Source organism: Leptosomus discolor, chromosome 2 (assembly GCF_034619465.1).
Source record: "Leptosomus discolor isolate bLepDis1 chromosome 2, bLepDis1.hap2, whole genome shotgun sequence".
NCBI classification, from domain to species: Eukaryota; Metazoa; Chordata; class Aves; order Leptosomiformes; family Leptosomidae; genus Leptosomus; species Leptosomus discolor.
In genome coordinates this window covers 43,202,226-43,218,831 of record NC_141392.1, presented here as the reverse complement: position 1 = coordinate 43,218,831, position 16,606 = coordinate 43,202,226, and the positions used below count along the sequence as shown (strand labels likewise).

General features: G+C 38.1%; 1 protein-coding gene across 12 annotated transcripts in view; it reads left to right on the top strand.

The window, feature by feature from the left end:
• The window catches only part of ACTN2 (actinin alpha 2), a 71,753-nt gene that overhangs the window by 39,057 nt on the left and 16,090 nt on the right, over positions 1 to 16,606 (top strand). For 8 of the 12 annotated variants that reach the window (XM_086460962.1, XM_086460964.1, XM_086460971.1 and 5 more), the window contains exons 6-12: positions 287 to 365; positions 3,812 to 3,893; positions 6,015 to 6,100; positions 8,818 to 8,910; positions 9,921 to 10,151; positions 11,294 to 11,441; positions 13,023 to 13,173. In XM_086460962.1, coding sequence (XP_086317088.1) covers positions 287 to 365; positions 3,812 to 3,893; positions 6,015 to 6,100; positions 8,818 to 8,910; positions 9,921 to 10,151; positions 11,294 to 11,441; positions 13,023 to 13,173 — 870 coding nt within the window. Of the gene's footprint in view, positions 1 to 286; positions 366 to 2,032; positions 2,112 to 3,811; positions 3,894 to 6,014; positions 6,101 to 7,236; positions 7,323 to 8,817; positions 8,911 to 9,920; positions 10,152 to 11,293; positions 11,442 to 13,022; positions 13,174 to 16,606 lie in introns of all 12 variants that reach the window. The other 4 variants (XM_086460966.1, XM_086460965.1, XM_086460961.1 and 1 more) reach the window with 2 other exon arrangements.

The window sequence follows — 16,606 nt, the reverse complement described above, 5'->3', positions numbered from 1 at the left end:
CTGCACAAATGAAGCAATTGAAATCGGAGACTGTTGCACATAATGTACAATGCCTAGAAAGTGTTATGGAGTCCTTCAGTGTGTACGGACTGTAGAGTAAGGTATGTACTGCAGGAAAAAGAGTACAGTAACAGAAAAGCTCAGAGGGATAAGAGTTGACAGAATCTAAGTGTCAGAATTTGACAGCAGAGTCCGTGCTTGATTTTAAGCCTTGAGCAAGGATCAAACTGTAAAATGCCATGACTTTATTAACTAATTTTTTTCCATTCTATTTTTTGTTGTAAAGCTGGAAAGATGGCCTTGGATTATGTGCACTTATCCACAGACACCGACCTGATCTTATTGACTACTCCAAGCTAAATAAGGTCATCAGTCTGGGTGGTACAGCATGCTGTCCTGCAGTGATTTGGCTCACTTCTGGTTTGCTTAGCATGTTTTCTAAAAGACAAGACGAGGAGTGCATACTAATTCTGACTGGCTTTCTAAGGTCCCTCCAAAAAAAGCAGTGACATGGAGGAAAGGGCCTCATGACTGTCCTGTGTCCTTCTTTCCTTCCCATTACAATGACTTCAGCATTTAATTGTAAATAATCTGGTCCTCAGCTGCCAAGCAGTGGAAAAGTCTTTTATGCTGCCCTTTATGGATGTTAAATCAACTACACTGGAATTCTGCATTCACTACTGATAGTATTGTACAGTCCGTCCTGTTTTGTATCCGGTGTAGGTGTAGGCTGCAGAGCAGTAAACAATGAGATGATGATTAATCCTAAGATTCCTTAGAACAAACATTACCCTTGGTAATAGGACTATGCAATAAGTTACTAGTCGTACATAGAAAATATTCACCAATTTTTAGCTTATACTTCTACCTACACTTCCAGACAAGTGGAAACAAAACTGTATCAGTTATACCTAACTTTCTTAGGTAGTGCCTCATGGGGACCACAAAACTGTTTTATCACAGTATGCTACTCATGGCAAAATGCTTGTTTTCTAAAAGAGACCGGCCACTTTGGTTTGAGAGGAGGAATGAGGAGCAAGTAATAATGTCAGAATTTCTGGCTATCATTACCAAAGAATAAAACCTAGAAAGAAAGTGGAATGTTGTCATTTCACTTTAGCTCTCAATACATAGGTACCATTTTCTGCTTTCTGGAATGAATGCATCTTGAGGTCTCATGTAAACACTAGTGAAACAGAAAACTTAATCATGGTTTTAGTTTGTCAAGTGCAACTTTTCATTGATGAGAGAGACTGGTAAACCATAGACTATATTTTCCATTCCATGCCCTTCCATTATAAATTGATTTTTCTAGCGGAATCAACTGTTATCAGAAAGCCTTTGATGAGGGAAAAGATAAATGAACAAAATGAAACTATTTGAAAACTTACTCTAATATATATATATATATTTATTTATTTTTATATATATGTTAAATTTATGCTGGGCTCCCCAAGGTGTGCAGTGATGAAAATTAAATTAACTTACTCCTAAACACATAAGATTTTAATTTATGCAGTTGTTAAGAAACCTGCTGATCTGAACCAAATGGCAAAATATTACCCATCAACAACAGCTTGTTTTCTAATTCTATGTACAACCTTTTCTATGGATAAACAGATTCACGGAGTGACTAAGCTACCTGCCTCTATGTACATGTGCTTAAGCACGTGTTTGATTGAGTTTGTGCTTTGAAAAGTGGTACATAGGACTAAAAAACTTCACAGTATAACCATCCTATATATGAGTGCTGAGAAAAGGGAATAGAACACAAGCAGATCTGCTTCAGCGTTACCATTTCCCTTTTAGAGGTTTCCAAAATAAGAACAGGTCAGGTTTCAAACTCTGGCTGAGCTATGGCACGTAAAGCACATGCAGAAAAGTCCTAAAATAGATCTTGCTTTTCTGACCTGGCCGTGTTTGATTGACTGCTCATTTTGGTTACATTAACAGCTGTCTTGGTGTCTTGTTTCTTATCTCCTGCACACTGTCTTTTCCTTTTCTCACCAATGTGTTTTGTGTGAACTTGTAGCTGGAAAGATGGCCTTGCTTTCAACGCCCTTATCCATAGACACAGGCCTGATCTTCTTGACTATGACAAGTTAGATGAGGTATTTCTTTAGCTGTAGCAGAGATTTTTAGTTAATATGGATTGTAGTTTTGTTTAAAAGGATGGGTGATGGAGATCTCCAATTATTCAGAAGATGCTGTGATTTTAAACAAATCCTTTACCAGTGGAGCACTCTTTAGTCATGGACTTAGTACCAAGCACACACATAAGAGGTGCTCATCACTCATCCATAAGCAAAGTGTTTAATCTAGTCAATAGGTCTCACTTAGATTTAGTGTATTTTTGTTTTATTTCAGTACAAGGTTTTGTGTATGCATTTAGTAAATGTATTACACATGGTGTCTTGTGTAATAGCAAAAACAAATTAATGGGTTTTAAATATTGTCCACTTTTTAACTTTCCCTTAATGTCAGTGATGCACAAAACTGCTAAATGATGATAGAATGAGAACTTGGAGACTTTGTATTCTATTATACCCAAATTGTTAGGTTTCAAAATGTAAACTCTTCTTCATAACATGTTTCATTGAACATGCAGCTTTTAAAGGAAAGGCTATCTAATATGATATGTTCATAGAAAGATGTGTCATGGGCATTGCTACTTACGATACCTAGCATATGTATCTGCATGAGGAACAGACTTCTGTGAAACTTAAATAATTGCTGTGGTTCTGTGGTAAGTAATCTTACTGAGTTTATTACAAAGTAACAAAAGAAGCATGCTTGAGACCAGATCCCTTTGTAGGAAGTGTTTGTATTCAAATGGCAGCTCTAGAAATTCCCTGCAGAAAACCTCTTAACATTTTTTTCAGTGCCCTCCAGCATCTCTAACTTTGCTTTTCTGTGTCCTGTTTTCCCAGCTTCTCTCTACAGAGATTGGCATCATTCAGAGTGGCTATGATCATTTAGCAGTTTGTGAATAAGTGAAAATAATAATATCATTAATGTCATAAACTGCCATTTCACGTAGGGAGTTTTCTCTCCAAGCTGATATGGGAAGGCTGCCTTAAGAGCAGCCCTAATCTGACACGCTCTTCTGCTGTAAGCAATAGCTGTCAGTAGTGTAAGACATGAAATGTGTGCTGTTTATCTGAACTGTGCTCGCTGTTTCCTTTCTCTTTCTTTCAAAAACCAAAATCAAAATCTCAGAAGCAGAGGAAGTTCTTGAATTTGCACAGCTCTAAAATTCAGTTTATAGAGGCATTACAGATTTGTCTGTCCAAGCCCAAACTGGGAAGTTTTGCTCATTCTGTAGAACTGTACTGTCTGTGCTTGCTTCTTCTCATGCATGCACCTGATCAACAGAGAACTCGGTAGAATTCCTATCACTGTAATATAACGTTTAGAAGGTGTAAAAACATGCAGGACTAACTTTGTGATGAACACTCTAGCATAGCCTACTGGACCAGCAGCCTTGACTGTATGTGTTACTGCTGTACTTCATTCAGAATTATGAGTGTACACTGCATACATTATCTATGTTCCCCTCCAGAATTTATTTGCAGCAGAGTCCTACTGGCTACATTATAGCTTATTACTGTTTTGTTGGGGTTTTTTTAAAAAAGTATAGCAATAGATAGACCGAAAGTTCATATACTTATACTCTGCTTTTTGAAGATCAATAGTTGTGACTCCAGTTTACAGTTTGGAAAAACAGAGTAAGTTTTAGTGTACCTACTGTAGTCTTGCTTCAAGGAAAAACTTCTATCTTTGACTAGTTGTGTTTTCTTCTTTAATTCAGGATGACCCCATAGGAAATATCAACCTTGCCATGGAAATTGCTGAAAAGCATTTGGATATTCCTAAGATGTTGGATGCAGAAGGTGAGAGTTACACCTTACCGAAGTTTGTGTTACTCACAAGCAGGAGACAGTAAAACTAATTTTGTTTTGTGTCTAGCCAATTTTCAACATTCCTTCCACATGAATCATAATGGAGCAACTTGCTTTGTTTTCAAACAATGTTGTCCTTCTTGTTCCCCATGTATGGAATAATTTCACTCACTTTTTGCTTCTTTCTTTATTGTTCATTGTTGTTTGTATTTATTATAGTACTGTGGGCCCTAACCTCAGCACACAGCCCCACTGTGAAAATAAGGTAAAATGCAGGATCAAAAGATAATCCTTGCTTTTAAGGAATTAAAACCTAAGTCTAATAAAGGGAAATACAATTGTGAGCATCCTAAAGAATATTTGCTTTTTAAAATGTTTAAGTGAGAGGGACAGAAATAGAAATGGAAGTAGAGAAATTTCAAAATGTGCTAACAGCACGCCTCCTATGAAAGAGCTATGTTGAGGGAAGCATTTTTTTTTGTTTATTTTAATTGTAAACTTTTGCAGTGATAGTTTTACAAATAGTTTCATGTTTGTTTTCTCCTAGAATCTTTAGGGTTTGTTGACAAATAAGAAGGAAACATTTATTAGTTTCCTGAATTTCTTCAAGATTACCAAACATTTGTACTCCAGGCAAAAAATACTGGAATTTGGCTACACTAGTTCAAAGCGTTCTTTTCCAAGTATGCAGACTGTGCTCTGGTGGCTTGTCAGGAGAGCAGTGATAACATAGGAATTATCCAGAGCATTCAAACTTGCTGTGTCTGCTCCCCTTGAAGTCTTTGGTAGGAAAGTTGGGCCAATACAGCACGATTTGGAAAATCCAGGTTGTAACCTCCTCATTGAAGAGGTTTCTTTGTTTCACCTTCATGCTTCAAAACTAATTGTTTTCATTTTTTGAATTGCAATTCCCCTTTCAAGCACCACTTAATGATTTCACTCTGAAATACTATGCAAGGAATAAACAGAAGTGCTACCTCCTTACCATTGAACATATCCTACTGTCATTCTCCTTTCCTCATTTTTTCTCTTCACATACAACGTAAGAAATTTTTTCTTTCCTCACCAGATTTTCTGCACATTCTAGCCCTTATCTTACTATTCTCCTTCTTGGCAGGGGAGGGGGAAATGAAATCATGCTGCTTCTAACATCCTCTAAGTATTCACCATCACTTTTTACTCTCTTTACTTCCACTGTGTTCTCAGTGGAAACTGCAAAGTTTTGTGCACAACTAAGTGAAGTAGACGCAAAATCAGTAAATAGGTTGGTCCTGAACTTAGAAATCTCACTGTTAATTTTGGACATTGTCACCTCGATCCTGGGTCTTTTCATACCAGTATCTTCCCACTCCTTACACTGGCAGGAATCCTTGCAGCTTCCACTAGCATCATTCATCACTCAGCCGTAATTGGTGTAAAATTGCCTTTTCCTCCCTTTCTCTGTTAAGTATTGAAAAGGTTCATTTTTACCAATGTACCCATACCTTGACTGCACCCTCTTTATACTTTCACTCTTTCCTGCCATAATATGGACAAACCTATCAGACAGCCAAGCCAAACTCTTCTGTGATTTATGCTAATAACTAAAAAGACAGACTGGCACAGGGATTGCAAAAATGCTACCATCCAAGCTTTTCTTAGCACAAAATATATTTCTGGGCTGCAGGAGTTCTACAGGTTTCTAATATACATCAATACCCTGTCAGTCATGGGGACCCTGTGCTAATACACACTGTGTGCACTCCTATTTTGTGACTGTCAGTGGCTGTGTTTAACTCTGGAGTAATTCTAGTGATTCAGATGAAGTTTCTTTGGACCAACAGTGAAGCTGAACCCAGTAGATCTGGCAGCCACACCATCTGCTTGGAAGTTTACACAAACCAGAAGGTAGCAATACCCTTCTGTACAGTCTCAGCCTTCAGATGTTTTGCCATTTCAGGGGGAATTGTATCTTTTCCACTACCAATGCCTAAAGCTCAGGTAGCTTTGCACTGATGTCAGTGAACAGATGCAACCTGAATAATCGTGTATTTATTTTGAATCCTTACAGCACTGAGGTGGCATCATTCTTGTGAGAATTTCTGAGCAGTTAACCCTCTTCTCTCTACACAGATGTAGTAAACACTGCCAGACCTGATGAAAGAGCCATTATGACTTATGTTTCCTGTTACTACCATGCATTTGCTGGTGCTCAGAAGGTGAGATTGTAGAAGATGGATCAGATCTCATCCTTCACCTTCTGCCTTGTTTCTTCCAGCAGTTTTTCCTATTTGATCTTTTCCTCACTAGTTACTAGCACAGCATGTTAGAGCTGAGTTCATTTCCTGTTGCCTGATTTTCTCTGTGAGCCACTGTCTCGGTAGAGCCAGTAGTAGTCTATGCATTTGTTCCATAGAAATAAGCCTTCCCGTCTCATCTTTCTATATATTTACTAATAATATCCAGTAGGTTTTTGACAACATTACTGAATGGGATAGAAGATGTTATTCTGTTTAATTGAACTTGTGTGCATTCATGTGAAGCACCTCTAAAAATGCAAGATGAAAATAAACTCATAGTGAAAAAACAATTTAATATCAGAATGCCATCTTTTCTCCCTGCTGGATATTATTCCTGCTACAGATGTCAAAATCATCATAACAGATGCTCAGAAAGTAAACTCTTCTCTTACGCTTTCAGGATTGTTTTTAAAATGTTAAATGCTTAATGGTAAGTACAAACAGCAACATAAAATGTTGCTACTATGGAAAATAGACACAGAAACGTAGACAGACATCTCCGAAGAGCTCTGGGATCATGTCCTAGTGAAAAGAAGGAAAATTTTAAAAAGCAAGGCAGTTCAGAGTTGGACAAACTTCAGGTATTAGTAATATAAAGAATACTGATATATAATGCTAAGGTTATAACTAATCCACATGCAACTTCCAGAGAACATCTCCCCAGGTCAAAATGTGGTCTGTATTTCCTGTGTCTTAGTCAAAACCCCGCCACGTTCTAAGTCACCAGACATACGCATGCCAGTAGTTAAGCAGATAGTCCTGGTAAAATTAAGGTCACTCCCCCTGTGACAATACTGCAGGATCAAGCTTATTAAAAAGTTTCCACCTCATTGTAAGAGCTTAAGTTGAATTTCTAGTGTACGTTTTATTCTGTCAACAACCATCAATCTAACACTAAATTTATTACAGCTTTGTAGAGTTTCTAGAGTACAGAGCTATGGACAAGAAAACAATCAGAATGACACTATGTTGTGCTTTTATTTATTCATCCTCTTTTCTACTCCTCGATTCTTTTTTTGTTTTGTTTTGTTTTCATTTCTCACCCCGTCTTGTAGATATTGTGAACACTCCCAAACCCGATGAGAGAGCTATCATGACATATGTGTCCTGCTTCTACCATGCTTTTGCTGGAGCAGAGCAGGTATTAATGAACTGTCCCTTCAGGTTGCTGTGTTTTTGATTAGTTGTTTCACATTTCCACTAGTTTATTAAAATAACTAATTTAGTACTTTGTGGTTTTAATTAACAATTGCAAGTATTACTTGAACACTAATACTTGTTTTTAATCAACACTTGAACCTGTTTTAGTTAAATGTTGTGTAGCAAGTTGAATTTCTTTAATTCCAATGGACATTCCTGTTTCTAATTTTGGTTTTTATTTGGTGATTATAAAGACTGTTTCAGAAAAACTATTTGAAGATACTGTGAAATAGAGTTGTGTTTGTTGCTGCACCAACATCTTACATGTTTGCTGCATAAAAGAATATTTGACTTTTGGAGATTGAGACTATTGTGGACTTACTGATGCTGAGTAGTAATTTAGGACTAGACTTTCAAAGATGCCTAAAGATGCAGAAGGGCACAGAGGACACCCAACACCGTATTTGTGCCTGGTTCCCACTGAAGCCAACAGAATTATTTGTGGATCAAAGTACTAGTATAAAAGACAAGAACATCAGCAGCAGATGTGTCATACAGGATGAGATTCTTAGTTACAAATGTGGCATTTCCCACTTTTCGCTTGACACATTTCTCGCCTACAAACGGACATAACCCAGCTTATGCAAAAAAAAAAAAAAAAAAAAAGAAAATAATAACCCTTAAAGTAGTTGATATTTTTCCTTCAACCTCAGGATTTAATTTCCCTTCCTATGTGGTAGGTCCTCTATAGCTTATCGCAGCACAACTACGCTGTTGTGCCCTCCTGCTTCTGGGTATGGAGGTTTTGCTATTCATGCAAAAGACTGATTCCACACACTCTGTAACACAGGAGTCTACACACATATTTATTTGATTAGATATACTCCAGACTCACATTTGTATGAAAGTGTAGATCTGTGATGTCAACCTACTAATGTAAATTTTAAATATGGCAGAGCTACACAGTGCCTTCACAAATACTTTTGGCAGGAGGCATGGAAAAGTTCACTGTCAGTGGTTGAGCTGCATATATTCTCAAAGGTATACGTACATATGATATGCAGATATCGACTGGTCTGGGACTCCTGAATCACGTGCGGTCTCTTTCCAGTGTGGCTAACAATTCTGGTACTTTTTTGGTGTAATTAAAAAAAAAAAAAACCTAATCAGATAACTTGAAGAATGGCCTCAGTCATCTTTGAAAATAAAGATTTATCAGACAGCTGTAATGGCAGTGTGAAATTCCCCCTTGTATAATAAGGCTTCATTGTATGACAAGGTGACTTCTGTGCTGATCTGTGCCTTATTCAGTCCATTAGAATCTATGACTACAGAAGGAGGGTAAATTTATATCTTAGTAACCTAGGAGCACAAATCAGCAACTATAAAACAATGTGATTTTTATTTGCAGCAGCCACATTCTCTCTCTTTCTCCAAGCCTGTACCTTTCTCAGAATGTTTGTGAATATGTCCTGTTTATTTGCTATGTTTTACAGGCTGAGACTGCAGCTAACCGGATCTGTAAGGTGCTTGCTGTGAATCAGGAAAATGAGAGGTTGATGGAAGAGTATGAGAGACTAGCAAGTGAGGTAAAGACAGCTGTATCTATAATGAGACGATAATTAAGTTCATGAAATAGCAAAAGCTGAAAGATTCATGCACTCTCTGCAAGATAGCAAAGTGAAGACACTATGAGGGTAAATCTCACAGTGGTAGGGTACAAAGCTCAGTTGCCCAAGTTGTCAAGCTTCAGGTCACTGCCACAAACTTCCTGTGTGACCTCCAGCAAGTCACTCAGTCTTATTAATGTGCCAAAAAGGGTGTTTTGAGGACTGTCATTGGTCTGCCCCAAGACCAGGCTAGCTGTCCCTGTACTCTCCAAAGATAGCCGTCCTTGACCACACGTAGAACACAGAGGATCCTGTCACTCCAAGCAAGCCTGTTGGCTTTGTGTACTGCAAAGCACACCTGCACAGGGTCTCTCAGGGCGTTCGCAATGCATCTGTGAACACAGGCAGCAAGTGAATAAAGAAGGGGGCACATTGTGCTCCTCCTGTCGTTTCTTGGTAAATGAAAAATTTGTTGAGTCAGGACCACAGATGTGTAGTGCATAAGTGAGAGCCATCTTGTCTTTAATGCATAACCTGCAAAACCATACTGAGATCACAGACACAAAGACAGTAGTGCTGCATTGGTACTAACGGACTTGAAGATTTTTATATGACCTGAGTTACTTGGCTGGTGTCTCTGCTGATCTCATGACTATGACAAAACATCAAGACCGATACTTTTGAAAGTGGCAAGTGGTTTGAGGTAACTCAAGTTTTGAGTAATTACCTAGAGACATCTTACATGTATGTTTATGTCTTTCTGAAAATCACCGTATTTGTAGAAATACCCAGAATATTTGGCAAATTACTAAAAAAAGTATTGTTCAGCTTTGAAAATCTTGTGCTTACTTGCCATTAAGGCACTGATACCAATTGAAGGCAATAATATTAAAAAGGAGCAAACTTGATTAGGATTTGTGCACTCAATAGGATCTTTTTTGGTGGCTTTCCCATTGCCTTTATTTCAATTGTTTGTGTTGGTTTGAAAGCTTTTAGAATGGATTCGACGGACAATTCCTTGGCTGGAAAACAGGACTCCAGAAAAAACAATGCAGGCTATGCAGAAGAAATTAGAGGATTTCCGGGACTACCGCCGCAAACACAAACCTCCCAAAGTCCAAGAGAAATGTCAACTGGAGATCAATTTCAACACCCTGCAGACAAAACTGAGAATCAGCAATCGGCCAGCTTTCATGCCATCAGAGGGAAAAATGGTTTCAGTAAGTAAAGGAGGCATCAATATTCCATTCTGCTTCTTATCAACATTCCTACAAAAATTTCAACATGAAGGACTGAAATGACATTTTAAGTCACCTTCAGAAACTTCAGTTTGCTGCACTACATCCATATCAAACCACTCTTTTCACATGTTCCCTCTCATTCTAGAATCTTGCTTTCTCTGAAGCATGTTCCTGCCTCTTTGAAGGCTTTCCCCAAACGCAAATTGTCTTGAGACGCGAGATGATACAGAGCTTGCTTTGGGAGTGTTATCAATACTTCTCTATCAGTGAAGCCAAATATTGTTTATTTAAGGAAAACTCACAGTGGTTTCACTGACATTTTGGTCATCAGACTTACAGAAACAGACATTGCTCAATATATGTTTCTGCTTTTTTCTACTTTTTAAAATTAAATACTGCTTTTTCTTATGTCTGTGAAGATTAGTCAGTACCAAGAATTCTCATCTGCTGATACGTATTGTGAGTTGACTATGGGTCAAAACACTTCCTGTGCAATATAGCAAACCTGTTTCTGTATTCTGTTCTATCATTGTGTTTGGTTGCTCAGATTTGATAAAGAGACAATTGCACTATCTGAAAAGAGCCATTGCCCACTTCCCATATGCAGAAAATAAGGGGCTTGTCACTTCAGTTTCCAGCTTGTGCCTTTGAGTTTCCAAGGAAGCTCACAAAACTTTGTGCACTGCAGAAAGTGAAATGAGTTTGTATTCCAGATAAAATCCTCTTGACAATAATAATTTTGCTATTGTCAACTTCTGAGAGCAAAGCACTTTTTTATTTTGATAAAAGATAGGTGTGTCATAACAGAACATGCACATTGTAAAATGGGAGACAAAAGCAATATCTTGTGAGGACACCAAACGTGTAGATACACTTGGAAGCCATTTGTATAGGGATTCCTTTCATGAACCCACCTAAATAGGGCACACTGTTCTGCACACCAGCAGATGTCTGGACTACAAGACTTCTGACAACATTTTCTATGATTCGGTGATTTTACAAAAACCAGACATAAAACCCTCTCTTTTTGGAGCAAAATTGTGAATGAATCATGAATCTGCAAATTTGGATAAAAAGAGATTATAGTTTCATCCCCTCTCTCCAATGTGTTCTTTTCATAGGATATTGCCGGCGCTTGGCAGAGACTTGAACAAGCTGAGAAAGGCTATGAAGAGTGGCTCCTGAATGAAATACGAAGACTGGAAAGACTTGAACATTTGGCTGAGAAATTCAGGCAGAAGGCTTCCACTCATGAACAATGGGCATATGGTAAGCAGAGATGGCTTTTAAAATTTTTAAGGTTTTAATGTGCAAGTTTGAACTGTCAGTTCTGAATATTTGCCAGCCAGAAACTCACTCATAAGTAGTGTGGACAGTTTTAGAAACCTAAAACTAGAACAGAAAATTGCAGGTTTTGTTGGCTATAGCCATGATCCTAACTTGTATGCATGTTGCTAATAAAATGTAACTGTAAAAATCATACTCTTGAGGTAGTGAGTCAAACTTAATAGGAATATTCCGCATTTGAATAGAGGCCATTACTGCTAATGGATTGCTATGTATTTGTACACCAGCAATCCAACCAGGAGCGCAGTGACACCACTGGTTCAGTGTGAAATTATTAACAGAGTTGTTCTGTGTTGATTATCATTTCGTCATCATGATGTTTTGAAAGGTCCGCATAAAAAAGTCCACATGAGTCTGTGATAAGGGACTCATTTCTGCTTTGCTCCATACCCTGGATTGCACCCCATTTATAGTTCTGGTTTTTAATGGTGACCTCACCTTACATGTAGTGGTAACAGCTATAGGACCATACACAGGCATATGGTTTTGTTGGGGACCATTAATCATAGATCTCTTCTATCATCCTATTGTTTGACCTGACAACAGTCTTCCTGCTGCTGCCATGCTTCTGTCTTTTCCCAGCTAGACTCTTTTCACCCTGTGAAAGTGAACTGGAGTCCATCCTGTAACACAGTTGCTGGAAGTATACAAGGCTGTAAATGGCTGCCAAGCAGATACTGGAAAGGAAACTACGGTGTTTTTCAGCCCTGAGAGCCTATTTTCTGAGCATAAACTACTCATGGTGACATGTTATGGCTGTTATGCAGGGAAAACTTCACATAGGCTCGTACATAGCAAGTGAAACAATAGTCCCTGTTGGCTCTAGGATTCACAGAACTATATAATGCTATGTGGTGAGCTGCAGTTGTAGGGACTGTCTGTATAGGTTCAGTTGTCCAACACAAGAGCTACTGAGGAGTAATATTTCAGCTTCTGATTTCCTCTTTGCTTCTCTAGCCTTTTGTAAATAGGTTAGAATTTTCCACTTAATATTCAGTGTTTAACATAAAAGGCAGCCACACATCTCTCTCTTTTTTTTACTTTTTTTTTTTTTTTTTTTGGACGTGCTGAAATGAGGAGTGAATTGAAGGCAGAACATGAAAAAGAATGACAAATCATTAGTAAGAATGAAGCTGAGTGTAGCAGTGTGATTTCTGGTTTCGTAAGTCTACACTACAAAAGACATTACAATAGTTTAGAGCCCCAGTTCTTGCCAATATACTATTTTTATGCCAGTTTCTCAAGCAATGTAATACTTGCTATTTTAGACCAGTATAAACAGCCTATGCAAAAATCAAGGAATTACTAAGAGATCTTTAAAAATACATATTTCTAGTTAACACTGTTGTATTGACAATTTGCTACTGATTTTAGTGGGGATGGGACTTCATCTCATACATGTGATTTTCACCGTGCCCTAGTTTAAAAAGTTGACTATATTTGCGATTATTCTAATCAATAAATTAGTAAAAAAATGACTAATATTTTAATTTCCTCTTTCAGGCAAAGAGCAGATCTTACTTCAGAAGGATTATGAATCTGCTTCTCTGACAGAAGTCCGCGCCATGTTAAGGAAACATGAAGCTTTTGAGAGCGATTTGGCTGCTCACCAGGACAGGGTGGAACAGATCGCTGCCATTGCCCAGGAGCTGAAGTATGTTCCATTTAAAGGCTTGCAGCTGCTGACATTTAACTTTGTGATAAACTCTTTCCAATGAATTTGATAGTGTCATAGGTACCAACGTAAGGATTCCAGAGATAGCTTCGTAAGTATATTATCTGAGCTGGTCACTGAGACCTTTCCCTCATCTTCCCCTTACCCCCAACCAAATATAGATATTCAACAGATGAAAATTATTTGAAAACAGACATTTAAAAATTGACTTAGCAGTAATCTTTTAGGATTAGCTCTACTGATGAGTCCATTGTGTGTTGATGGGAATCCTGGACGTGTTTATTTCTCAGTTCATAAGGTATGCTGAGAGGTACTGGCTATGAGTTGTTTAGCTTAGAAAACAATTTCATTTACACAAATTACAGATCAAGCATCTTCACTTTAATATGAAGTATTTTCCCGCAAGTATATTGGTCCTTTCAAAAGGCTTCATATCCCTAAATTATGTCTATAATAGTGGGTAATGCACTGACTTTTCTGAAGATTTAATTGTCTCTAGTAACTTATTTTCACAATCTCTTTGTATTGTATTTGGAAGTGCCGTTGTCTTGATTTTACAGAAAGGGCAGTGGGGCATAGGGATACTAAATAACTTGCTCAGGGTCACATAAGCAATCAAGCACACAAGGTCTTCTGTAGGAGAGCAGGAGTTTTCACCCACAGTTCCGTCAACTTAGCCACAGGACCAACACTTGTTCGCTCGGCATACTATGACCAGAGAAAACACAACCAAAGCTGAGAACAATTCTACAACACATGTAGGCTACGTCTGTATTGTTGACATCAGCTACAAAGGTCAGGGATGTGAAGAGTCAAGGCCCCTGACTGAGATGTCCTTATGGCAGCAGAAGTCCTGAGTGTTGATGCAGTTACTCTGGCTAAACTCTGTCTTTAATAGTGGAGCTTTGTGGGAAGGTTAATTCACCTGTGCGAAGCACAGTTTTGTCAGCAGAGCTCTGTCCGTGCTGACAGGGCTGCAGTGTTATGTACTGATGTCCCTGTTCTGGTAAAATCGGCTTGGTGTGTACACCAAGCTAAGCACATTTGATTTTATCATCTTATGAAGATAATTGCAGAGGTTTTGTACTGTAAATCAGTGGTGCTACTCCCGATCTTGCGATTTGGCACATACTTAAATTCATTGCTCACCCGCAGTATAAATCTGTAAAGCCAACAGGAACACATGTGTGGTAGTGGTCGAAACAGGAGCCAAGAACAAAATTCTCAGATTCTTGCCTGCGGCTTCAGCTCTCCAAGTTTTAGTTTCTCACCTTCTTGACTAGGCAAAACAGTCACTACTCAAAAATCAAGTGTTAAAAACATGCTCTCTTTTCACTTTGTGAAGCACATGACTCGTAAACAGTAGTTCATACCTGATAGCAGCAGCAGCACTTACAGTAACTGTATAATTGAAATGGATTTAGAAGAAAAATCCTATTTTTCAAGGTTATTTAAAGAAGGAAAAGTAGAGCACAGTGGGCAGAGTAAGTACTGTTTTTTTAGTTCGTGTGAAAGAAGTCTGAAAAATACAGAGAATGGAGATTTCACTGAGTATGTGAGCTTATGAAACACCTTCTGGAATGCCTTGATCTCTGTTGTGGAGTTATTTGTTCCTCTTTATACTAAAGAAAGTTTCTGAAACTTCTAATCATTGTTAATTCAGCTCCAGCTTTACAAGTGATGAGAAACTTTGGGAATGTAGTATGCATAGTGCAGCATCTGCTTACCAGCGTTTTGAACCCTGTGTCCTTTACCTCTGGTGAGGCGAGTGAACGCTGTATCCTGTCTATTTTAGGATTGTCCCTTCTCAGTTGTTTTGGTAATTTGCTGTGTGAAGTCAAACAAGTTATCTGTGGCCTGGGCTCAAAGGTGCTGAAAACCTATTGCTTTTAGAGACGCTCTGCTTTAACTTCTCTGCTTCTCCATACAATAGGTCTATCAGTTCATAATTTTTCACTGAGACTCAGTAGCTCAGTTAGGCTTGATGCCCTTGGAGAACACTGGATGAAAGGTCAAGTTTTACTATTAGCTGCAAGCAAACAGGAAGCTTCTACTTAAATATTGATTTTAATTATTTATACATAATTCCTCACACAATGAAATTACAGAGGAAAATGCTAATTTATTTCTCCATACATATATTTAAAGGAGGATTGACTAATGTCTGAATGCTAAGAAACGTGCATTGGCGCCTGATACAAAGCCCGTTGAAGTCAATGTGCCTATTTTTTTCTTGGTTGTTTTTTTTTTTTTTGATCAGGCCCTTACAGAATCATCATCTGTGTCTAAATTCCAAGTCAATACACTTCTGTGTTTTGTTTTAGTCAATCTCCTAGCTGCCTAATATTGCTGTTTCAAAGGAGAACAATTGCTGTGTGACCTTGAACTCACCAAGTTACAGTTTCCTGTCTGTTCTGGTATTTTTTGCTGCAGCAGCTCAGTCCACTGTGTGCTTAAGGTTAAAGTTGTTACAAGCTTGTGGATTGGTGCTGTTTAAATAAAGGATTTGTGTGTGTGTGTGCAAGCAGGTGATTCCAGCCAGGATGCTGCTATAAGACTGTTGTCTTCCAGCCTGTATAGACTTAGATATCCCTTGGCAATGAGGCATGTCAAGGCTTGGATAGGGCTAGATTAAAACCTTGAAAAGTTCAGGCATTTCTAAAATGGGATTTGTCATTTCTGACATACCAAATGCTAACTAGAACTTGAGTGAGCTGGGCTATGAAATGCCATATTCATTTATGATCTTGTGTGCTCATTTCAATGTTTTCTATCATCAAGACAAAATTTTTGAAGTGTAGTTTCTTGTATATCTGTCACTTCTTGGCTGAAAATAAGTTGCTATACTAGAGGACCACTATCTGTAATGCTGATTTGGAGAGTCTTTTTGCTTCTGGAAACCTGGGCTCAAATTGTGCTTACATGCATGATTAACATGAGCCTGGTTCTGAAGCAGTGGTAAAGTATGTTGCTCAGCAGGTTATTTTTGTGACACTAGCACTGTTCCTAAAGTGAGCTCATACTTAAGTACTTCTCTGGATCAGGACAAAATCTGATTAAATTTTTAATTCTTTACAGATAAGATTGAATTAGTTGTAAGATCAGTAGGAACAGCTTAATGATTTTTAAATTCCAAAGGCTGTAGATTTCAAATAACCAAATGAATACAAATGACTGTCCTCTTAGAAGATATGTAACATGTGCTGCAGTGCTTTGTGTACGCATGATAAGCAAAACGGCTTTTTACAAAACGTGAACTCTAGTCTCTTCACAGCTTCAGTGTTCAGAGAGGTACAAAAATTAACAGGACAAGAAATGTAAACCTGTGTTTTATTTCCAAGTAAATAGTCTCCTATGAGTGCTATTTCTTCCTCTGCTCCTGCTTTGAGCAGAAAAATGTTATTTGACACAT